Raw genomic sequence first — 24,905 nt, forward strand, 5'->3', positions numbered from 1 at the left:
AATTACTGGTGCTATAGCATGATCCTGCCTCCTCATTTCCCTTCCCATTAGAACCAGCCACTAGTAAAGCACTGGTCCCACTGACATGCAGTAGACTATAAGGGGGTTATGTTTCCTACCTGGCAATTTTAATTTCCCAGTGACTGCACCCTTCCCAGACTCATAATTTGTGAATGTTCTTCACAGATAAGCAGAGAACAATCACAACCTGAAAATCCAAGAATGACCACATCCTGGAAACACCTTACATCACGGCCACCTAGTCTGGTCTCTTGAGAAACGTTTGCCAGGCTGCAGTCAACTTTGTGAAAGCCTACATTCTTCCACAGGTGCTGCTGGTGGACAATCCTTGTAGTCCTAGTTTTACCAGCCATCAGAGACTCATCTTGGAGTACTACAAACTCTCCATCCTCCACGCCTTCAGAAACAACTCACATATTAAAATTCCAACATCACAAAACTGCCAAGACCCCACCAAGATAAAGCACTTATTTGCATCTGTGCAGGTTTAGTTGTTTGTGCGCTCTTAACAGAACATTACCTGGTTGCACAATCACAGTCACCTCTGTTGTTGCTTGGTTTCCTGCAGAGTCTGTCACCATCAACTGAAAAGTGTAATCCCCTTCTTGCATCGCCGACAGCTGCAATGTTGATGTTCGAACACCCTAGAATTAAGTTTATTTATTTATTTTTTTTAAACCAAAACGCAGAGTGGGTCTGTGATTTCAAATACATGAAGGCTAACTTATTCTTCTATGCAAATAACAAGATTGAAGTTATAATATGTAAAATATAGAGGCTGAATATGAAACAAAAGGAATACACAGGCTTACAGTAACTCTCTGAAGGCACAGTTAACCAGTATTAGCAATTTATGGGTTTATTTTTGACACACTAGAATCCATTGGCCTCAGACTCAATGTGTTAAACATGGAAAACCTTGACACATACTTCACCTCAGTATTTTTTAGACTACCATGTTTTCTCAGTCAATACTTTCAGTTAAATATTTAGGTGTGCCTTCCAGCCCTCAACAATGTCTAATCACTCTTCACTGTTTACAGAGTTTTACAGGGTAAGATCGCCATTCTTAACACAAACCACTCAGTGGTCTTGCAACAACTGCAGAGCAAAGTCTAGTAACCACAAGCCTTCTCAACCAAAAGCCAAAGATCAACGTCAGACTCTATGAAACCACTAAGTTACAGCTGAGGAGGCTGCTGTAAAAACGAGCAGGATATGGATACGAGTGTTAAAAGATTACCCTCCTCATACTAAATAACCTGTGACTCTTGTACCCCAGAATTCGTCAGGACTTAAGCAGCTCCCATAGCTGTTACAGATGTACCTATTAGTCATCCAGGGAAGTGACAGTAAGCTACTTGCAATTCTTTCTGTAAGAAATTAAGAGTTAATAAAAATGTATCGGGCCAGGAAGGGGTGCAATCATAATAATTACAGAAATAAAAAGGCAAATTATTTTCCTGATGAATCTTGCTCTCCATTTTTCAAAGCTGACTTCGGATGTCTCTAATGAAGGAGAAGGGAAAGAGCTTCTTCAGAGATTTTAGCACTTCAACAATTTCACAAAGGGATCTACAGTGAAGAGTATTTTCTCTCACATCGACACCAGCGCCCTAACCATGTCACCAACAGAACATGCACAAGAGTCCCGTGTTTTTGTCCATATCGCTGGACCATGTCTTAGGCTTAACGGGGGGGATGAATGGATGGGAGCTGGTGAGAAACGAGATTAGTATAAGTAGTATTTATTTTACCCCCCTCATGCTTGTCTCTTCCTCCTTTCCAAGCTCTCCTGCACCAGTAGCTGGCACGGGCTCCATTTCAGCAGTGGAAGTAGTGTTGACGTGATGTCATTGGAGCCATATGGCACTGCCCTGATGCCAGTTTCCTTTTTTCAACACCCTACAAAGTGGATCTGGAAATGCTTTCCGTGAATTTAACAACAATTTCAACTTTGAGTTCTGGAGATGTACCCGCCTATGAAATAAGGGCTCAAGCCCTGCCACTCCTTTCATAGACAAATATCCATATCTGACACCCACAAGGTCAGACTGTGCAACCTTGGTTCAAAGCAATACTTGAAAGAGAGTAAAAAAAAAATATGACTTCATGTATGCTAAGGCCATCAAAGAGAGGGGAAGTTTGTTCATTATATGTGCAACGAGCCCATGGCCAGTCATGGATGAGGTTGACCTCAAAGTTTTGCACTTCTCCATCCTCCAAGCCATCAAAGGTGAAGAGAACGAAATACAAAAAGAAGAGACAAAGGAATAACGGCTCTCCTCTGTATCGATTACAGTAAATAGGTTGGTCACATCAACAGACTCCTCGTCCAGCAGAGTCCACCTTGGAGCCGGAGTTAATTGGCATCACTCTGTCTGCAAAAGCTCCTCCGGCTGCACAATCTGGTGCCTACTTCAGGGCCTATCTTGGCTACTGTGCCGGACCCTCTGCCAGTTCCCCTACTTTTGCCAGCTCCAATGCCATTACTGGCTTGTAGTCAGGGGACTGCCCCAGCTGTGAATTACAAGATGGCTAACACCTCTAACCTGGAGGTCTGGAGCAGCAAGTGAGTGGCAGCGTCAGAAACCCGCCCGGGAATATGTTTTCAAACCAGGAAGTGCTGGAGAAAAGGGGCGAGGTGAGGTGAGATAGTGAGTGACAGACCAGCAGGAAGAGGAAGAGCTTAAGAGAAGACAAGTGAAGACCTTCAGGGACCAACGGAGGCTGCGAAGCAGGAGAAATCAGCTCTGGGTCTGCATGAGACGGACCTGCCTATCGGACGCTGACCCATCTTCCAGGGGCGAGTGCATTTGCGACAGACGCTGAGCTAAATACAAGGTGTTTGAACCAAGCAGCCAAGGGGTACGCTGTGGTTACCAATGCCATGGATCTTGAGGGGGGGGGAGGGAGGTGGCGAGAGAGAAAGAGGGCGAGGGGCGTGGGCTCAGACAAGTGCAGTTTATACACATTTGGTTGCTACGGAGATGGTGGTCGGGGGAACGGCTGCTGGTTCATGGGGACAGAGGAGTGTAGGTAAACCGGAAGTACACTGTGATGAAGGTATTTCACTCAGCATGAGCATAGGGGCGGGTGCACTAGTGGCGCGAGGGACAACCATATTCTCTAGCTTATACTGTTGTATGGTTTCTTTGAGGATATCATCTCACCAACTGTCCTTCAACGCTGGTGGAAGATGAAACAGCTATTTCTGAACTAGAAGAGGGAAAGCTAAAAGGGGCTGAATTAGGTGAAACTTCATAGGCAACCCAGGGGAGAAGAACCTATTAAGGGAGAGGAAACTAGAATTAGACTAAGTTTAAATAAACAGCTGAAACCTACTCAGGTGTATGCCTATTTGTCCTGTGAATACCACAGTGGTGTCAGAAGTGGGGTTTAAGTGTCTGCCACAATGACAGCCCATCACACTAGAAGAAATGATTACCTAGTTGGCAGAAGGACAGCGCCATCTACAACAGTGGCAGCTGCCAACTATGGAGAGAGGTGGGGCAGGCAAATGGGTGGTGGGTGCATACATGCACAAAATTATGTTAACTAAATTCATGATGACATGCATTACATAAACTTTTTTAAGTTAAAATGTTTAACTTTAACAGTAATGAAATGCATGTCACGATTTAAAGCATACATACACACAAAATATGTTAAAAAAGGAAATACAATACAATTACCTTACTGCACGTCCTAGCTCCAGTCCCAGTGTTGTTCTCTCCTCCAGCGAAGGCTCAGCCAACTCCCTAACCATTCCTGGAGCTGCTCTCATGCTGTTAACCAGGATTGGCTAGAGTAGGCTCTCTCAGCACAGGAGCCTTGTGCTTGCTCTCAACCCATCTGTTCAAGACAGATGGGATGAAAGGTTTAAAGCGCATTTGTCTGGCTGGCAGTCGCAAGGCAGCAGGCCAAAGAGACATGCGCACTTTAAGCTTAAAGTGCTCAGTCCACCACTCCTCTCTGTTTCTGCCACTTAGCAGTGTCTCACACCCCCACCCTGACACTCTGCTTGGGACACAGTTTTGCAGAGTTATTGAAAAATAAAATGGCAATAAGGGGGCATTTTAATTAGTGGAGCGACGCTCCTCCATCCTAAAAGAGGAGCTGCTTCCGATACAATTAGCCCTTGAACAACAAGTACGGTACAGAGAGACCAGAAGTCCTTCCAGGCCTCCCCCTGAAGGACCAGGCTGCCTTGCTGCCTAGCAACCAACAGGATCAAGATACTGCAATACTGCGACTTACTGATGCTATTGTTAGTGCTCGCAAACATCCCAATTTACCAGGGATAGCGCTACAAAAGTTCCAGGAAGGAGACAATACTGCTTATTTTTTGCGAACTTTAAGAAAGTAGCCACCATAGCGAAACGTTGGGGGCAGTACATAGCGCCTACCAAACTACAATGTAGTTGGAGTTACTACATATGCCGATATCAAAAAGAGTATCTAGAACGATTAGGGTGTGACCCAGATTATTACAGGAATCGGTTCTGGAAAGAAAAATAGAATTCCGAGGACAATCCATGAGCTCTCTAATACAGGATAAGGGATCTGGGAAACCACTGGATGCAATCCACTACCACAAGTGTAGAGGAAATAACAGAAATGATATACCTATACCAGTACCTGGATGCCCCACCTGTTAACACCAGATCCTAGGTGAAGCAACATCCTAATTTCACAGTCACCACAGGGATAGAGTTAGTCTGTGCATACCACCGTACACCTGAGTTCAGGGCACATCCACCAACCCTTTTATAATCCATCCAAAAGGTCCTGTTCAGGGAGGGGAAGGAGCAGGGGAAACCCGGATGCCCGTTCCTCCTAAACTTCCCAACAGGCTAACATCAGTGGATAGTGGTCAAACATAGGTGCCACAGTGCATTCACTGAGCAGAGTGGGGCACACAGCCTGTCATTTTCCTCAAAGGGTTCCAACAATGAAACCAATGTAGGTAGGGTATACCAAGGGGCGAACACTAGCTGCAGGGAAAGATCCAATGAACTACAAAAAAAGATACACCTTAACAGCAGGGCCCTTCTTGCCTTGCTAGATATAGGTTGCCACTGCACAGAGGTTAGTCGAGACTTGATCCAGACTGCCCAAATGTGCTATGGAGAATTAATACAAGTCACATATATACATGTATGAAAACCTATCCTGTGGTAGAGGTGCTGATTGAAATAGATGGGGATCCTCAGATAAGGAAGGTAGGGATCATTCCCTCCGTCCCAGAAAAGGTGATTATTGGTACAGATCTTCCCAAATTTAAAGAGTATCTGTCCAATTTAAGGCACTAAGATACAGAGGTGGGATAGCTCAGGGAGGCTCCCTTAAGTGAAGCTGACATAGAAACAGCTCCAGTTTAGGTGGTAAAAAACAGAAATGTGAAGATAACTAAATGGATATTGTAAATACAATAATCCCTCCACCCTTCGTATCCTTTCTTCCCCAGAGGGAAACCCAAACTCTCCACGTAGCTTCTGAACAGCCCAGAGGGATGATAGCACTCTAATGCATGCCTGGGAACAAGTCAGAGAGGAAGAGCAAAATTACGTAGGACCATTCTTGAGTCTAAAGAGGAACCTATTATGTAGGATCGCAAAGTGAAGTGAGATCCACAGGGAACAGCTCCTAGTACCAGTAGCCTCCCACAATCAGGTATTACATCTAGCACACAACTAGATGGGGGAGGGCAAGAGCATACACTGAAATACCTTTTAGAATGGTTTTATTAGCTAGGGGTTTATCAAGAGGCAGCAAAGCATTGCTCTTCCTGTCCACAGTGTCGGCTGGTAAACCCACCTTGAGTACCAAGAGCTCCACTATTCCATTATTTAGGTTCCATTCTAGAGGGTGGGGATGGATTTGGTAGGGCCACTGATCCCTCCACCCGTGGACATCAGTATATTTTAGTCCTAGTGGACTACGCAACGCGCTACAGAGAAGCCATCCCACTAGCTGCCATTATGACAACTAGAACAGTTGCCAAGGCCATGATCTGGTTTTTCATCACTGATGGGGTTCCCAGGCAGGCTTCTTACCGATCAGGGTACGCTCTTCATGTCCTGGTTCAAGCCCAAGAACGCAAACGATTTAGGCATCCATCAAATCCGTACATCTGTTTACCATCCAGAGACAGAAAGATTGGTCAATAGATCCAATAGGACCATTAAAACCATGCTCTGGAAGGTAATAATAAAGTCAGGGAGTGCCTGGGACCAAATATTACCTTTGGTCCTTTTTGCCATACGATCACATGAACAGAAGTCCGTAGGGTTTTACCCATTCAAACTATTGCTTGGAATGAAGCCATGCACTTTTTTTTTTTTTTAAAGACATGTCCACAGAACAATGGGTTGAGGAAGAGGACGAGGGGAAATCATTCCGAGAGTGTGCCACCTCTCTTAAGGAAATACTATCCAACTTTTTGGAGGAGGTCCATAACAATCTAGAACAGTGGTTCCCAAACTGTGCGCCGCGGCTCCTTGGTGCGCCGTAAAAATTAGCCAGGGGCGCCGCACACAGTCTGGAAACCACTCGGAGGTGCTTTTAATCGGTAGCTTTTCACCGTGGTTTTGGAAACAAAACCCCCTGCATTAATTATTGTGACCAGCGGAGGGCGCCAGAGTACCATTAATAATATCCCTATGACAAAAGAAAAGAAATAGTTTAAAATAAATGGTTTTCAGGAACCTGAACGAGAGAATTAAGAAGTCAAACTGTAAATAGTGTAGGTACAGGTACAGGCTGGGATTACGTTCCTCCACCCGCCAAAAAAAAGTAACATAATGGGGAGCCGTGGCCAACACGGCCAATAGGTCAAAGGAGCCGGGGATCGAAAAAGTTTGGGAACCACTGATCTAGAAGAAGCACAAACATGGCAAAAACAGGCATACAACAAAGGGACAGTGGGGTAAAGGATTTCAACGTGGGCTAGAAGGTACCAATTCTACTTTCTACGTCAGAGAAAAGACTTCTAGTCACATGGCAGGGACCCTATACCATTAAGGACACCATGACCCCCCCCCGCACCCCATTCACAGAGTGACTATTTGCCATGGTCACAGGGAGGGACATGAATACCACATAAACCTGCTGAAGAACAGTGAGACAGGGACAAGCAGTACCCATAGTTTATATCAATATAAGCACCCCCATTGACTTTCACCCTCAGCCCTTACTGGAGATAAATACAGAAAGTATAATCATGGGGGATTCCTTAAATGTAGAATAAAAAAGCACATTCAAACCAGCTCCAGGGGAAATACCCTGCCCTCCTTTTGAGAAACCTGGGATGGCCTACTTTGGTAACCTATAATATTGTCACTGACTGGTCACAGTTGGTTAAATAAAAACCTTCCCAAATCCCTACTGCTAGAAGGAAGGTGGTAGAAGCAATGTTAAAGACCTATATTAATGATCCATCACAAAGCACCCGGTGTCCCCTGGTGGTGCTGGTACTCAAAAAGAGATGCAAGTCTATATAATCTCTTGGTTTGATACATATCCCATGCCACAAGTAGATGTGTTGGTAGAGAGGCTGGAAGGAGCAAGGCATATGTCCACAATACACCTGACGAAGCATAACTGGCAGATTTCACCAACCCCCGAGGCCCAAGAAATGACAGCTTTTGCAAGACTGTCTGAACTTTATCAATTCAAGGTATTGCCTTTTGGCCCGACTCCATTCCAAAGACTTATGGACATTTATTTAACGGCACACCATGAGTATCCAGCAGCATACTTGGACGGCATTGTAGTGAGTAGTCTGACCTGGGAGACCCAGCTACAACACCTAGGAGAAGTTAAAAAAAACATTACACCAAGCGGGATGCATCCTGAATCCATTGACAAACACTTTCCCCACTGACCAAATTCAGTATTTGGGGTTCAGCATCCACTCTGGAATCATCCAACCACAATTCAGTAAGATAGAGGCTATTTAAAAGATCCCAAAACCTACAACCATGAAGGTGATCCGTTCCTTCCTGAGACATGTTGTCTATTATTGTAGATTGAGCTCTCAGTTTTTCAGATACTGCGAGCCCAGTTACTGATCGGTTGACTCAATGAGAGGACGCAGACTTGTTTCACAGGGGTGAGGACACCTGTGACAGATGCTACATACATGGCTTCTGAACCCAGCAGCCAAGGAGGACAGGAGGACGCTGTGGTTCCCAATGCCACAGCCCTGGGAGAGGGTCCTGGCAACAGGCAAGTGCCATTTATACACCCTTGGTCACTAAGGTGGTGGTGGTCTGGGGAGCGGCTGACTGTTTGTGGGGACACAGGAGTGTAGGTCGGGGGGGGGGCACACATTGGGATGAAAGCCACTCAGCAGGAGCACGGTAGGGGGTGCAATAGTGGTGAGGGAGGGAAAACCATAATCTGTAATTTTTACAGTTGTATTGTTTCTTTGAGGATATTACTTCCTCAACTGTCCTTTGGGGCTGATGAAAGATGAGACGGCAATTTCTGGATTAGAAGAGACACTGGATAGGGTATGAATCAGGTAAAACTTCAAAAGCAACCCAGGTAGGAGAAGACCCCACGGAAGGAGACACAACTAGAGCAAGACTACATTTAAATAAACAGCTGAAACCTACTCAGTTGTTTGCATATTTGTCCTGGGAATATGACATAGCTCCAGTGCCCTCTCCGGCCTCTCGAAGTTTCCAGCACGATTCCTAGATGCCATGGTGCTGATTTTTTGGAATGCAGCATTCCCCTCAGAGAGTCTCTGGACCACATGGGACTATTTAGGACTCCTTTTTGGGATATGACAGTGGGTTCATTTTCAGTGCCATTTAACCACAGGGGCTTTCAAAAGGTGCACATCTGGTGCCAGCTGGAGCCACACTAGATCTGAGCACACTGCAAGTGGTTTCTGAAATAGCGGTGATACTGGTGTCAGTCCTTCCACAGTAAAAGCCATCTAATACCAAGGCCACCCTGATGAGATATAGAAAGGAAGCAGAGACTGGCTGAAGAAGACAGGAACAGGGGAAGAATCCCAACCTGGACACGCACCACACCAACATCACTGGAATACCCTAGATGAAATCTTCGATTTAGATTCAGACCACATCAAAATGCCTGAGTTGATACCACATGATGACGGCAACAGCAATGAGGCTGCCAACTTACTGCCTCATGCGTCTTCAGCTGAAAACCTGGCATTACAAAACACCAGGGGACTCAATACATTCCCAGAAATGGTGAGTGAGCTTTCCTTAGTGACAGCTTACCCCAAAGTAACCTCTTTCTATGATGTCCTGAGGATGGTAGCAGAGGTGCTGGTGCTACTCTTACCCACAGAGGGAGTTAGGTTCAACATAGAGTTAGGTTTAACATACAGCCTACTTTACCTTTGTCAGAACCTCCACTTCCATTCAACTAGGTCTTGCTTGATCACATCAAGGTGACTTGGGACAAACCAATTTCTGCCCCACCCATGAACAGGCTCACTGTTCACCAGTAATTTTCCAAAAATATGTAATATTTTGACCACAGTAAAACATCCTGCACACAGGCTCAGAAAACAAATCTGCATTTTCTCAAACCGTTTACCACGATAATCTTCCTGTTAAATACTCCAGACCATTTCTATGATGAACGTGATTTGGAAACTATATTACTTAGGTGAATTATATAGGTTCAACTTCCTTCTTCAACCTATCTTTTGTGGATATTCAAATTCTCAATTTCCGATGAAAATAAAGGAATTCCAAGATGAATGATATTCACAAATGTTTTATTAATTGCTTTCATTAATATTAGAAAAGAAATGTAAAAGTCAATTGCAATGCACTTAATACATATCGCTAGCTTCTGCAGGGGAAAATAACTGAGGGCAAAACAAATGAGGAAACGCTCAATAAAGTAACATACTGCAACACTTTTGATCCAAAAATATGCTTTTTAAACTGCACGTGGGATTCAGGTCATAACTCATGCGTGGAGCCTAACTTTTGCATTTCTTAACAGAACTCTATTTATATACAGGAAAAACACCACAACACACACAAAACTCCAAAAGAGTAGTCACCAGAGCTTAATTTGAGCCAGTGGTTTTCAGTACTCGGCACCAACACTTATGGAAGCTGCCACATGGCAGCGCCGCTTGGGAAATTTAAAGATGAGCACAAAAATAGTTGTTTATTAATACTATATACTTAAAAAAATAACTCGCACCCGACACCCAAGACATTTTTATAACTTTGGGGGCCTCAAACAGCCTGAATTCTCAAACTTGTAGCAGTGTAATGGTTAGGAGTTGTGTAAGTGCTGTCATTGGCAGTAATGACAGTGGTAATGTATGGTGCAAGATGCCATGGCGGCCTCCTGAAGAGGGCCAAGGCCCTTTTTTTTTTAATTTTTTTATTTTTTTAAACAGATTAAGAACTGTTAGACACCTCATTTAAGAAGAGAGTGTTCTTAGATCAAGTCAATTATTAAGTAATGTATTCTTAGCCTAAAAAAGGCATAAAAGCCTTTCCATGCCTCTAAGGCTAACACATTTAAAAAAGGATAGCAAACTTCTCTCTTTAATTGATCTTCCTCCTCTTCCCCCAGTTACAAATCCGAAATATAGTATGTCAGTTCCATTAATGCAACAAAATAATCTTCACATTTCTCTTCAGGGAAATCAGCACCTTTTCTTACTGGCACTCAAGGTACGTGAATATCTAGGAAGATGATTTTACTTATTTCAGGCAGAAGGTTTTTCCATCACCCCAAACCACTGGGTACTTAAAATATTGGAAGGGTACACCCTGAATCTTACTCCAGTTATATTTGCTTCCTTCTCTAATTTCTGTAATGACATCCATATCTTTCCTAGGTGATTCAGATGCTTCTTTTGCTATGGATGACCAAGTTAGAACCGTAATATTAGACCTGTATTGGGTTTTACCCCAAGTCCTTAATTTTACTGGGTCTGCTGGGGAAACAAATCTGACTAAAACAGTGACATTGTGGTAGTGACCCATGAGAAAATGAGTTTGTCCTTCAGACCCCTGCTCCCACCACGCCTTTTCCAGAGGACTGCAATCCATCAGTGCCGAACCATTCAAATAGAATAGTCTTAGATTACAGACACTTAAACAGTCACACATGCACATTTGCAACACAAACTTCACATAGCACAGCACTAATAAACATAGTGTGCAAAAAATACAAAACAACCTTTGATATTTCCAATGTTTTTTTTTTGCCAAAATCTAGTGCATGGTTTTAAGCACCTTCGCAGCACTCGTATCAAAAGCAAAGTTTTGTAGGCTCCCTCAAGAGTATAGCAACAGTCTGGGACTGTTTTCAGCCTGTGTAACATCAAGATTTTATGTTATCTGCAGGCAGGTCGCTCCCCGCTCCTCCGCCTCCCCCCTCCTCCTCACCGTCCGTTTCCTTGTTTTTGTGAATATTTCCCTTCCGCTGCATCCCTTGCGGCCCCTCCTGCCCCCCCCCTCCTCCTCCTCCTCCTCCTCACCGTCGGTTTCCTCTTCGTTTCCAAATTCCCCTGCCACTAAGTCACCTGCGGCCCCTCCTCCTCACCAACAATTTCCTTGTTTTTGTGAATATTCCTCAGCCGCTATGTCCCCTGCGGACCCTCCCGCCTCCCCCCTCCTCCTCACCGTCTGTTTCCTTTTCTTTTCCAAATTACCCAGCCGCTGCGTCCCCACCCCCCTAGCCTTCCCATTCGTCCAGCCCTCCCTCCTCCCAGCTGCCACTCTCTCCCTCCCCCCTATTTATGGCAGCCGCGGTGCAGCCGCGCCGCTGGCGCGCCAAAGACAAGCCCGTCTGAGCCCGTCCGCGCCAGGACAGTGCCCAGCGCAAGTCCCCCTGGCCCTCTCAGACAAACCTACTGTCCCCCTGGCCCTCTCAGACAAACCTACTCCCCCCCTGGCCCTCTCCGACAAACCTACTCCCCCCCTCACCCTCCACTCACTCAACCCAGGCCCTCGCCCCACCTGCATCCTTTCCAGCTCCACACACACTCATGGCCTCTTCACTTGCCTCACCTGTCATTTCTCCTGCTCCTCATCCCTCACACCAACCATAGCGACCCCCCGACAACACACACAACACCCGCAACACACACCTGCTCTGCCCCCACCCCCACCAACCAGCCCCGCAGCACACCACCCCACAAACAGAACACACCCCGCAACAACACCCTCATGCACCACACCAACACCACCCACCACAACCACCTCAACTGCCTGATCCTCAACACCCGCTTCCTTCACAAACAAGCCATAGAACTCTGGGACCTCATCACACTCACCTGACTTCGCCTTCCTCACGGAAACCTGGACCAACCCCTCCTCGGAACCCGACATAGCCATCGCCACCCCCAAGAGATACAAACTCCAACGCAAAGACCGCCTCAACAGGCCAGGTGGTGTCCTCGCCATCCTACACAGGGACACCATCAAAGTCACCACAAGCTCCCAAGACACTATCGACAACAAAGAACACACGTACTTCCTAAACCACATTAACAACAACTCCACCCTCAGAGGTACACTAATCTACAGACCACCAGGACCACGCCCCACCTTCTGCGACACCATCGCCGACACCATCAGCTCGCACGCCCTCACCTCCACAGACTACATCCTCCTCTGTGATTTCAACTTTCACTTGGAGAACCTACAAGACCACAACTCTACCTCCCTCAGACAACCTCACCAACCTCGGACTCAAACAACTGGTCACCGCACCCACCCACTCAGCAGGACACACGATTGACGCAATTTTCACCTCAAGCCAACACATAGCCTACACCCACACCACCGAACTCCTCTGCACTGACCACCACTGCGTCCACTTCTTCACCAAACCCCCCACAAACCACCATCAACTCACCACACCCTACCGCATGTGGGACAAGATCCCCACAGAACGCCTGAGCTCCCAACTGGCTCACAACCCTCCCCCACACCAACGACCCCAACGCAGAAGCACACAACCTCTCAAAATGGATCACTACCTGCGCAGACACACTAGCCCCCCTCAGAAAACACATCGCCACCCGCAACATCAAGAACGCCCCATGGTTCACCCCCGAACTCCAAGCGCAAATGCCGCCAAGCGGAGAAAATATGGCAACAAGAACCCTCCACAACCAACTTCTTTCTCCACCCTCAAAGCCACCATTCGCACCCATCACCAACTCATACGCACCACTAAAAGAGATCACTACAAGACACGCCTTGACAACAACTCTCAAAACAGCAAAGAACTCTTCACCATCATTAATGAACTAGCCAAACCCAAAGCCAGCAGCATAGACCCCTCACACACAGAGCCCCTATGTGATGCCCTCTCCAACCACTTCCACCACAAAATCCTGGACTTCCACAACAGCTTCATACCACACACAACCACCACACACACCCCTCACTCACCCAACGCAACCCCCACTCATGACCTCCCAACCAAACTCCCCACCTGGGCCCCCACCACACACGAAGAAATCGAAAGAAAACCATTAACTCCATCCACTCTGGATCCCCCCGGTCCCCTGTCCACATTGCTTCTACAACAAAGCCAGGCCAGCCATCGCCCCCATACTCTGCAACATAATCAACTCTTCTTTCGACTACGCCACCTACCCAGACCTCTGGAAGCACGCGGAAATCACTGCTTTCCTAAAAAAAAAAAAACTAAGCTGACCCGGAGACCCTCTCCAACTATCACCCCATCTCCCTCCTCCTTTTCCCTGCCAAGGTTGCTGAGAAACTAGTCAATGCCCGCCTATCCCACTTCCTCAAAGAAAACAACACTCTTGACCCATCACAATCCGGGTTCCGCAAGAACCACAGCACGGAAACCGCCCTCATCGCATGCACTGATGACATCAGGACCAAAGTCGACAAAGGCGAGGCCGTCGCACTCATCCTCCTAGACCTCTCCGCAGCCTTTGACACTGTCTGCCACCACACACGCCTCCACAACATAAGAATTCACCACAAAGCCTTAGACTGGCTCACCTCCTTCCACACCGACCGGACCCAGAGAGTCCGCCTTCCACCTTTCCACTCCACCGCTACCAAGATCATCTGCGGAGTCCCCCAAGGGTCCTCTCTCAGCCCCACACTCTTCAACATTTACATGATCCCCCTAGCAAACATCCTCCGATCACACGGAATCACTATCCTCTCCTACGCAGATGACACCCAACTCATCCTATCCCTGACCCGCAACCACACCACCGCCAAAACCAACCTACACGATGTTCTCCTCGACACCGCTAACTGGATGACAAATAACCACCTCAAGCTCAACTCCAACAAAACCGAGATCATCATCTTAAGCCCCAACAAAACCATATGAGACGACTCCTGGTGGCCCACCGCCCTAGGCCACGCACCCACCCCCGCAAACCAAGCATGCAACCTCGGCATCATCCTGGACCCCTCCCTCTCCATGACACAGCAAATCAATGCTCTAACCTCCTCCTGCTTCCACAGACTCCGCACTCTAAAAAAAATCCTTCAAATGGATTCCCCCAGAGACCAGGAAGACAGTCACCCATGCACTCATCAGCAGCAGACTAGACTACGGTAACGCCCTCTACGCGGCACCACACTCAAACTCAAACGCAACTCCTGAGAATCCAGAACACAGCTGCACGTCTCGTCCTTGGCCTCCCCCGCCACGAACAAATCTCACCACACCTCAAATCCCTTCACTGGCTCTGCATAGACAATAGAATCACATTCAAGATCCTCATCCACGCACACAAATCCCTCCACAACACCGGCCCAACCTACCTCAACAAAAGAGTGAACTTCCACACTCCCACCCGCAACCTCCGATCAGCCGACCTCGCCCTAAGCCATAGTCCCCCGCATCCAATGCACCACCACAGGAGGCAGGTCCTTCTCCTACCTCTCCCCCAAAACCTGGAACTCCCTACCCACCAACCCCTGCAAAACCAAAGACGACCTGCTCTTCAGAAAGAACCTCAAGACATGGTTGTATGAACAGTGACCCTCCCTTCATTCCCCCCCCTTTAGCCTCCCCCCCTCCAAGCGCCTTGAGACCCTCACGGGTGAGTAGGGCGCTCTATAAATTTTTTTGATTGATTGATATGATACTGATCCTGAGGCATTGTCTTATGTCGGTGACATCTATCAGACAGATGATGATCTCAACGCTCATTTAGCCAGGGTGGATCGCATGCCTTTGGGATTCGCCACACAGGGCTATAAATTCAATTTCAAGAAAACAAAAATTGCTTTTCTAAGTGTCCTATTTCTAGGATATAAACTATTAAGTGAGGGAAAGAGCCTGGTAACAATTACAACCACCAGATACCATCAACAAACAACAGTCTTTGCTGGATTTCTTCAATGTTGGCAGAACCTAGTCCAGAATACGCACAACACATAAAACTACTCTGACTTGATTTCTCAAGCAAACATTGGACACCCGAACACACATACATTCTCAGAGCATTACAGATAGACATGCTTGAAGCAAAACACTTGCTCACATGTAACAATAAAGTAAACTTGGTAATCCGGGTAATTCCTGGTGGCATCAGGATCAATTCAATGAAGGTGACACTATACCCACAGCATATAAATCACACTTGTACTCCAACACTGAACAGCGTTTTGCACCCACAGAAAAAGTACTGACTGCTGTTGACAAGCCAAAGGAAACTCATTATTGTTGTTACCCCAATACCAGCCCTTAAGGCTGTTGCCAAAGCAAGCATTTCAAATGCAAAAGTACTACATCTACGTTGGATTCAATGGGCTACCTCCCTGACTGCCACTCATGTTTACTATGTTTTTGATCCTTCCTTCAGTATGAACTTGAAAATCCCATGTCGACCAACATTTAGTGTCTTGAACAGTATTGAATCATCATTTATACCAATGGTTCAAGCTCAATCAGCTGTAGGTACCAAACACCAATTCTCTACTGTTTGCACAGCTGTTTCTAGGGTAAGGAGGGATGGTCAACTCCATCCTCAACAGACCTACATGCAGACCCTAGGGGACTGCAGAGCTTAAGGCTCTAATCTTGGCACTGGAGCACACAGATCCTGACCTTTCTACCTTGATTTTGTGAGATTTGTATTACTGTGCCCAGTCCTTTCATGAGTATCTACACTACTAGGGCCTAAATGGGTTCAAAGACTCTAAAGGAAACACCATAAAACAAACATTCTTGTGGAGGAAGGTAACACGTTGTAGTAAACACTTTGGCTGACGAAGCTGCCAAATCTGCATTAGCTACGGCTTCTGTTGCTGTGGTTACTTGTTCCCATATGAGGCTGCTGTGAAAGCTTTGGCTGATTGCAAGCCCTTACCAAAAGCATATCCTGCAAAATATTCCTACCACTTAAGCACCCAAAACATTTACAACAATACAAAGAGTAGGTGATCAGTGATCCCCAACCAAAACCAAAGATTAGATCTTAGCAAAGCAGCACATGAAAGGTTTGCTTTTGCCCATGCTAGTGTGGTGGCTACCATCTCCCTAGTGCAAAAATGCTATTGGTGGCCATGTCTATACAAACAGACCAAGCAGTGTGTCCTTAGTTGTGACATTTGCCAACCAATTAAAAGGTTCACCATCAAATGCCCACCGCAGACACCCCTCTTAGTTTCCAACAAACCATTACAATATGTGTACCTGGATCATTGCAGTCGCTTACAACCAGATGGTGCATAGAAATATATTCTTGTTGCTGTTAATTCATGCTCCAGATTTTGCAGGGTGTGGCCACAATGATCAGCTGACGCTCTAACTGTAAGATTTGCAAGTCTTCATTGGGACACATGCAGCTGCAGCCTTCGGACCAGGGCCCTGCCTTTGCCTCCATGGCAACAATGGGTGTTGAAGTGTATTTCTCGTCTCCCTAAGGTCCCGAGGGAAACGTGATTGTGGAGAGGAAAAACTGAGACTGAAAGAAATCCTTAACAGCTAGAGTATTAGGTTCAGGTTGTAGCTAGTTTCATCACCTGTACGGAGTGCAGAGAGCACAAAATAATCTGCCTAAAAGGTCTTTGGGAGGACGCACCACCTATGAAGTCCTGTTTGGGATATCTACGTATGTCCCAGATCTTGACGGCCCTGGCCACAGTGACAGCAGAAACACCTTTTGACATAAATGAATGTGTCGCTGACTTGCAAGAATTACAACAGTTCTGTGATGAAAATTCATCTGCACATGCCGCCACCTTGGGAACGAGGGATTCCCCACCAAACACAGGCTGGATTCCTAAAGTTGGGGATCTAGTTCCAGGGAATACATGGTACCAGAACTGTCATTCTACCACCACTGCCTGATTCTAAAGAAAACCTGATTGTTTCAACTGACAAGGTAAAATTGCACCTTGTGGCTCATCCAACACAGTAGACCACGAGGACTCCTGGGAAGTACCCACAACCCTCTCACTACCATCCAGGAGTTACCACTTCAGTCACTCAACACAGATGAAATTATCTACCCACTCATGGGGAGGGCAGAGAATTAACTTTTGTTGAATCCTGTAACCACATCTTCAACAAAAAACGCCCAGAATTTAAACCTGCACTTTCAAATGCATCACAAATGGAATGGATACATCTACCAGCTCCCTTACACCTGCCCCGTCTCCAGTTTTTGCGCAAACTGCTTCTGGTTACATTGCTGACATTGACTACTTTTCTTCAAATTCTTCTGCATCATCTACAGTACCTGTATCAAAAGCACGTAAGCTCTACATGCGGCTTAAACATAATTATTAGGTTTATCCATGGTGTTATTTGGGGATTCTTCTGACTTTACTTGCCTTTCTGCTTTGAATTGATTTTGTCATAATTTTCTTTCTGTTGATACATGGTCATTATTTTCCAGAATGCTCTGCGCTGAACTGGTGGATGACGTTTAAAACCTTACTCATCCTCACATAAGGTCCAAAGAGATTTGTCCCTTGTGAACATTTCAGCTATTCCAGTTCCTGATGGGATTGTTTGGGATAAAGTACTGTTTGGTATTTATGGCCATGCAGAAATGATTCACATTCCATATGTTTTTAAGGATTAATGAATGAAATTATTATACCGGGGGTTGTTTCTGATGACTGGGGTGTAAAAACAGTTGATTCTATGCTTTCTGAGCTTGAATATTACACTGTATCTGAAAGTGAGGATGTGTAACATGACCACTGCAAATTATGGGGAAAGGTTCTGTTATCACCATTACAAACACCATTTTCTGCACCGAGCTGGTATCCCAAGAGTGGTTTATAATTACACAATGGGAACATTGTTCAACTTCACCAGTGGGGAGTTCTAAAACATATGTAGAAAAGTTTTCTTATTTTACTGGGAATTATGTTAAAGATGCTGACCACCTTGAGAAGGAAAATGTTGCCAACAGACACCAAATTGATTTATTCAGATTCTTTTGCTTGCCAGTTGGATATAGAGGGCTATGAGTATCGGATGAGGTCGACTTGACCTAATGAGTGTGTGGGGAGCAAAAGATTAGCAAATACAGTGAAGGGAGATTTTATGCAGAGCTTGCCTTACTCTGTTACACATTATATTTCTCAAAGACACCATTAAACAAACAACTTGTTCAGGCTTGGCAAAAATAAAAGCAATGAATGTGCCCAGTATCGCCCCACCTGCTAAATTTGATAACTGGCAAAGAAACTGTTAAATGTCACTGAAGAACAGCTCAATGGTTGGGTTCAGAATTGCATCTTTATGTCAACACTTTCTGGTCCCAGCATGTGGTTATTTTGGCCAGTGGACACAAATAATTTGTCATGCACGCTTTGTTAACTCCATACAGGGTTTTAGAGTGAGCAGACCTGACCCGCATAACCTCACCACACAACACTCTGGTATTGTGACAACATACAGCATGGGTAAATGTTGTCAACAATGGTTAAAATCATTCACATTAACAGCTGTAAAAGAGCACCTTAGTCTCCTTACAAGATTTGTTAGGTGCTAGAAAACCACGCACTAAACATTTCTTACATGCAATACATAATGAAATGTAGAAACTTTAGCAAAGGCAAGGTAAATAGATAAGGACAATTTTGAGAAAGCTCTAGCCGTTGTCGATAATGGTATGAACACACTGTCCAACCACATTTACATATAAAACAACATTGTGTCTTCTGCAATTTACATTTTCAAAATGACATGTCACTTTTACACCATTGACAGAGTCTACTTAAGGCCATTATGCAGCTGAGTTGGACACTACAAGTTCTTAACAATGGCTGTGTGCCCTGGAAGCACGTTAACTAAGGAGTTATTTGCCGCATTTAATTTGACATGGAAACAACTGATGATGGCTAAGAAGGAAACTAGTTACATCGAAAAGTTAGAAGAGTTGCCTTTTACTGTGGCAGAAATACCACGGTCAGTATGGTCAAGGCACGGAGGTATTTATCTGCCTATTCCGACCTTCCAACTCACTTTGTATTTAAAATATTTTCCTGTATGCATATTCAAACAGCTAGGAGACAGTTACATCCATGAGGCGTGGGAGCTACCCTCTGATTATAAATGTTTCAATGGCGAGAAAGAGGTCTTTCCTAGCAGTAGCAAATGCGAGACTTCTGTAAGCCATTCTATGATTTGTTAACAGATGTCCTTGCATGGAGCCTGCAATGTTTCCGTCGCAAACTTGGCTTGTTATCTGAAGGGTATTCCTGTTCCTTTGATTCGCTCTGTGTTTCAGTTAATTTCAAATGGGAGTTACCGAATGATGAGCAATCAAGGCTGCTGTGGGATAAGACCAGGTGTTCCTTATATAATTTCGGTCTCTATAATTGTTGCAGTAATAGTAATATACTTTTTCTTCCCACGCATCAGATTTAAAGTAGCGGATATGTGGCCTCACATTGCTACTTATTATGTAAATTTTGACAAGCTGAGCAGACTGAAGGCTCTTGTTTCAAAAACATGTGGCTCTTACTTCAGCCCGTGAGACCTATGACCTCAAAGTGGCAAGATCAGCAGAGATACAGTCCCTTTTAAATTCCAACTTTCTTAAACATTTCAGTGAATTAATAAGATGCATCTTTAATGCGTCTAACACCGTTGGGATTGTACACTTTAAGGCTGCAGGTTCTTGTTTTGTCAGCACTTTCTAGACTGTCTTTTGAGTAATACTTTCAGCCACACATTCACTTATTTTTCCAGTGTTTTTCTAGGATTTACTACAACATTCGCATTAATTGGCAATATCGTACTGTTGCTAATTTTGATTTGCAATGGCTGCTCCATCTCAACAATGAGAAATGATGGAGATCCCACCAGCCATCCTGTGTCGTGAGCACATGATGCAGTACTTTGGAGCATCACTCCTGGAAGAACTTGACAGGAACTACTCACTGTCACTTCGACCTGTTCTCAATTGGGTGCAGCCCATTTTCCGTTGCTTGTGGTGCCCTTCGAACACGCACTGGATGTGTGTCTTGCCCTCCAAAATGTACCTTCTTTGGGAGTAGATTTGATAATTTTCCTGATGAGGGCTCATTGCCTGAACTGTCCATTGAGATTGTAGTTACTGTGGTATGCCTTTTATGAGCCACCCTTCATGGATTTGCCAGCTTCTTGTGCATCAACAGCTGGCACTGCACAGAATGCTGCCCCCTCGGCTGGGGCTGAAACAGATCATGTGTGCTCCTTTCACCTTTTGTCTGATGAGCTGGTGGATTTATCACCTGCCAAAGTGGGGTCCATCCTGAATTCCCTTTCCATTAATACGGTTGTGGACCACCTATGGAATCATGATTACTGTTAATTTTGTGTTTGGATATTTTCTAAAAATATTAAATTGTCCTGTTTTCAATTTGGCTGCAAGTCTCGGCCTGATCTGTTTGTCAACTTAGACATTTTTATCTCTTTTAAGTCTATTTTTAGCTTGCTTTTAAGTAGACAGTTTTAGTGTTGTTCATTTTTAGGTACTGGATCCTGCACACTTGTACCAACAATGGGGAGGGTGCCATGGGTTTTTGTTAGCGTTTGAATTGGGCAGCTTTTATTTTAGCTTTAGGCTAGTGCCCTTTTACCTATATTCACATTTTACTTGTATTATTAATTTTATTATATTTTAGCACAGCTTGCTTTTCAGTAGGGTTGCTTTTATATTCTAATCAGCTGCTTTTCTGTGAAAGCATTGTTGTTAGTTTCTCTGCACAACATTTCACTCTGTGCCCTGCTCAAGGAAGTCATTACACACAATAGTTTATTTGGTTCTGCCAGTTAAGAGTTATGGAGTCAACCTTCTCACCATAGACATATCACATCAGGACTGTTCTCAGAACACAACACGTTTTATTACATAAACATCACACAGGTCGAAGAAGGGTAGAGGGGACATTCCAGCCAGCCATCTTGCGCTGTGTGCCACTTCATCGACAGATGCACTGACCTTGGCCTAGTCTCTCCAGGCAACTAAGAAGACTGCCAGATGCACAATAGGCAGACCTCTCCTTTTCCAGGTACGGGTTCTGGGGTTTCTTCCTGAGACCAATACGGGGGTGCATGGCGCTACAATTGATGCAGATCTTGGCTTTGTAGTCGTGCTCAAAACACCACAGATAGAGTAAGCGTGGGTCCATTACCCACATTTGCCAATGACAAGCACTGCAAGGCTTGAAGCCAGCCTTCCTCATGGACATCCCTGCCACACCAGGAGATAAATCTTGAAAAAACACTTCAACAAAAGTCAAAAAAAGGTAAGTCGAAAAATGACTGGGGGTAGCTCTCTTCGGATCTGTGCTGACTGGCGCAAAAAGAATATAACTGAAGTTAGCACGCAGGGGTTGTGTCTCTTCCTGTAGGGAGAACGCCAACAACGTCAACTACCGGCACACAAGGGTACTGCTCTTGGAAAATTTCCAGATCCAGTCTGGCGCCTGGAGATAATTCTAAGGTCTGCATCTAGAAGTTTCTATCAGACGGCTGAGCTTGTTCTCTCTGGCATTTAAAGATCCTGCCATGTGGTTCACCACCAAGAAAATTCCTGAATGGTACAGCCATTTTCAGAGGCGTAGTGCCTCTTGGCACAGGACTCAGGACCACACTCCACCGTGATTGTTTTAATACCACAAACATTAGTTTTGTCCATAAGGACCTGTACGAGCCTCTCTTTGATGGACGATAGGAAGACTTTCAACACTAAGCAAATGTTCCACAGCTCCAGAAAGTTGATATGGAGCCGGGACGCAGGCAGAGACCTCTGATCTCCACCTCTCCCAGATGGCGTCAACCCAGAAGTGATGTATAGGTCACTACTGTAAGCTCTGGGTGGGGTAGGGAGAGATGTCTGCCACTGACCAAATCATGGTCCAGCAACCACCACTGGACATCTTCCTTTTGCAGTCTCCTTCGAACTGGTGGCGGAGGTCCCTTTGATGTTAGACCCACTAAGACTTCAGATCCCACTGTAGAGTTTGCATATGCCACTTGGCATGCTTGACTAGCAGGATGCAAAAAGCCATTGGTCCCAGCAGCCTCATAGTCGATCTCACTGTAATCCAGTACAGACGCTGAAAGATCGGGGTCATAGCCTAATTGTCATGAATTATTTTATGGAGGAAAGGCTCAAAACTTAAACATTTATAATAGCTCCAATGAAGGGGTGCATTTGAGAAGGGGAATCAAGTGACTTCAGCACATTGATGGGGAACCCCAAAGATGACAGGAGGTTCACTGTACTTTGAAAGTGGCTCATGATCGCCTGAGGTGAGTCTGCCTACAACAGCCAGTTATCAAGGTAAGGGAAGACAGGGACGCCTGACCTCCGAAGATGTTCTGCCACCAACACCACCATAACTTTCTTGAACACCTGAGGGGGACACTGGTGAGACCAATGGGGAGCACAGCAAACTGGAAATGCTCCTGTCCCACTATGAATTTCAAGTAGTGCTGATGTAGGAAATAGGTATGCTGCAGCTCCATTGTCACTATCCTGTATCTAGGGTTGAGGGCAGGCAAAGCCAGGGAGAGCATCTTGCATCTGTCCTTCTGAAGAAAGTTATTGAAAGGGTGCAGGTGTAAAATAGGATGAAATCCTCTGTGCTTCTTTGGCACCAGGAAGTAGCAGGGGTAGCTATTCATGACCCTCTTCTGATAGCCTTTTTGGCCAAAAGGGCTTGCACTTGCACTTCCTGCCGTAAGATTTACAGCTTGTCCTCAATCAGTTGTTCCAAGGATGGTGGAAGGTGCAGCTGACTGGCCTGGAAGCCAGGGCATACCCCTTCTGAATAATTTACAGGACCTACTTGTCTGATGTTTTGGTCTGTCAACCAGGTAAGAACTGTTGGATCCTTCTGCCAACTGGGTGGCTGTGCTCAACTAAGGGCAAGCTAAAGAAGTTTGGCAGCCGGGGTGGAAGAGGGGATCAGTGAACTAACCTGCGGTGTTCCTGATCGGGCCGGAGGATGTTATGGCCTCGGCCATCTAAGGGGTGGTAACCCTGCTGAGGTTGACATGCTGTCTGTAAGGGGTTTCTCTGCCAAAGCCTTGACAGGAACAGAAAGGCTGATGCTGCTGGCATGGCAGAGCAGACAGTCCAAAGGAGTGCACTATGGCCATGCTCTCTTTGAACCCATCAAGGTATAGGTGAGCTCTGTCTGCGAAAAGATGGATCCCGTAAAAGGGCATATCCATAATGTACAATTGGACATCGCCCGAAAAGCCTGTCCACCACAGCCAGGTGTGGCAACGGATTGCAACACTAGTGCCAATTCCTGTCCGACAGTCTGTGGAGTCCAGCCCTCAACAAATCATAAATCTGGCAGAGGCACAGCCATTCAGAATGGCCTGGTTTATTATGAGACGAAGATCTTCCTGTATACCTTGGAGGATCTGAGAAACCGAATCCCATCAGGCAAATAGCATTAAAAGACTGGAGGGACAAACCTGTAGAGGAAAATACCATCTTCCAGGTCTCTACTCTCTTGGATTCCCTATCAGAGGGAGTAGTCAGGAAAGTGTTAGGGTTCGACTAGTTAATGCTTGCATCACAAAACTTTTAGAAGTGACCCGCTGAGACAAAAGAGTGAGGTCATCTGGGGCAGGTTGTGGCGATTTATGGGGGGCCAGAACAAGGTCTAGCCCACGCCCCTAAAAGAGTGGGGGTAAGTGCCTCACTGAAAGGCAGCAGATGCCCAGCATTGGTCAGCACCGGCTGAAGGAAAGGCATCAGAGGCTCAGTACTGGTGGGTGCCGGCTAGAGGAATGCTGTTAGCACACTGATTTTGACATCTAAAGTTGGTAGCTTAGGTCAAGTTCTTCTGCTGGCCTCCGCATGACAATAAGAAAGAAGCCGCTTTCCTCAGTGGTATGGCCTGGAAGCGAGATAAGGTCAGAACTAGGAGAGGTGTCAATCTGCTGGCATCTTAGAGGTCATCATATCAGTTTTTCTTGTAATTGGGTTGACCAATTTCATCACCTGCATCATAGCCATTATTGGAATGCGTTCTAAACAGGCAATATAGCTTGTGGGTCCTGCCTTATGGTTGTGGGACATTAAGAGCGTACAAGGGAGAAGGCTGTGGTTAAGCAAACACAGAGTACACCCTTGGTTGAGTTTTTAGCACCACCAGCTCTGGGAGCACATTGCAACTCCTGCGAAGTACATGGAGCCGGCATTGGTGTTCTAGGAACCGGTGTGGGTCATGGAGCCAGAGGCAGAGCCTGTACAGAAGTCGGAAGAGGCCCGGTGACTGAATGTACAACTCTTGCTGAGAGCAAACTCACCAGCGGTATCCCAGATGGAGGGTCTTTTATTTCTATGGGGCCTGTAGGTATGCCAGAGGGAGTCAGAAGGGATCGTAAGAGTTGAAGCATGGCTCGCAGAACTCTTGGATCTGCCTCGG

At 45.7% G+C, this 24,905-nt stretch overlaps 1 protein-coding gene across 4 annotated transcripts in view; it reads right to left on the bottom strand.

The window, feature by feature from the left end:
• Positions 1–24,905, bottom strand: part of KIAA0319L (KIAA0319 like) — a 612,066-nt gene that overhangs the window by 195,874 nt on the left and 391,287 nt on the right. For all 4 annotated transcript variants that reach the window (XM_069223811.1, XM_069223812.1, XM_069223814.1 and 1 more), the window contains exon 11: positions 542–665. In XM_069223811.1, the coding sequence (XP_069079912.1) occupies positions 542–665 (124 nt within the window). The remainder of the gene's footprint in view (positions 1–541; positions 666–24,905) is intronic.

The sequence above is a fragment of the Pleurodeles waltl genome, chromosome 3_1 (genome assembly GCF_031143425.1).
Source record: "Pleurodeles waltl isolate 20211129_DDA chromosome 3_1, aPleWal1.hap1.20221129, whole genome shotgun sequence".
In the NCBI taxonomy this organism is placed as follows: Eukaryota; Metazoa; Chordata; class Amphibia; order Caudata; family Salamandridae; genus Pleurodeles; species Pleurodeles waltl.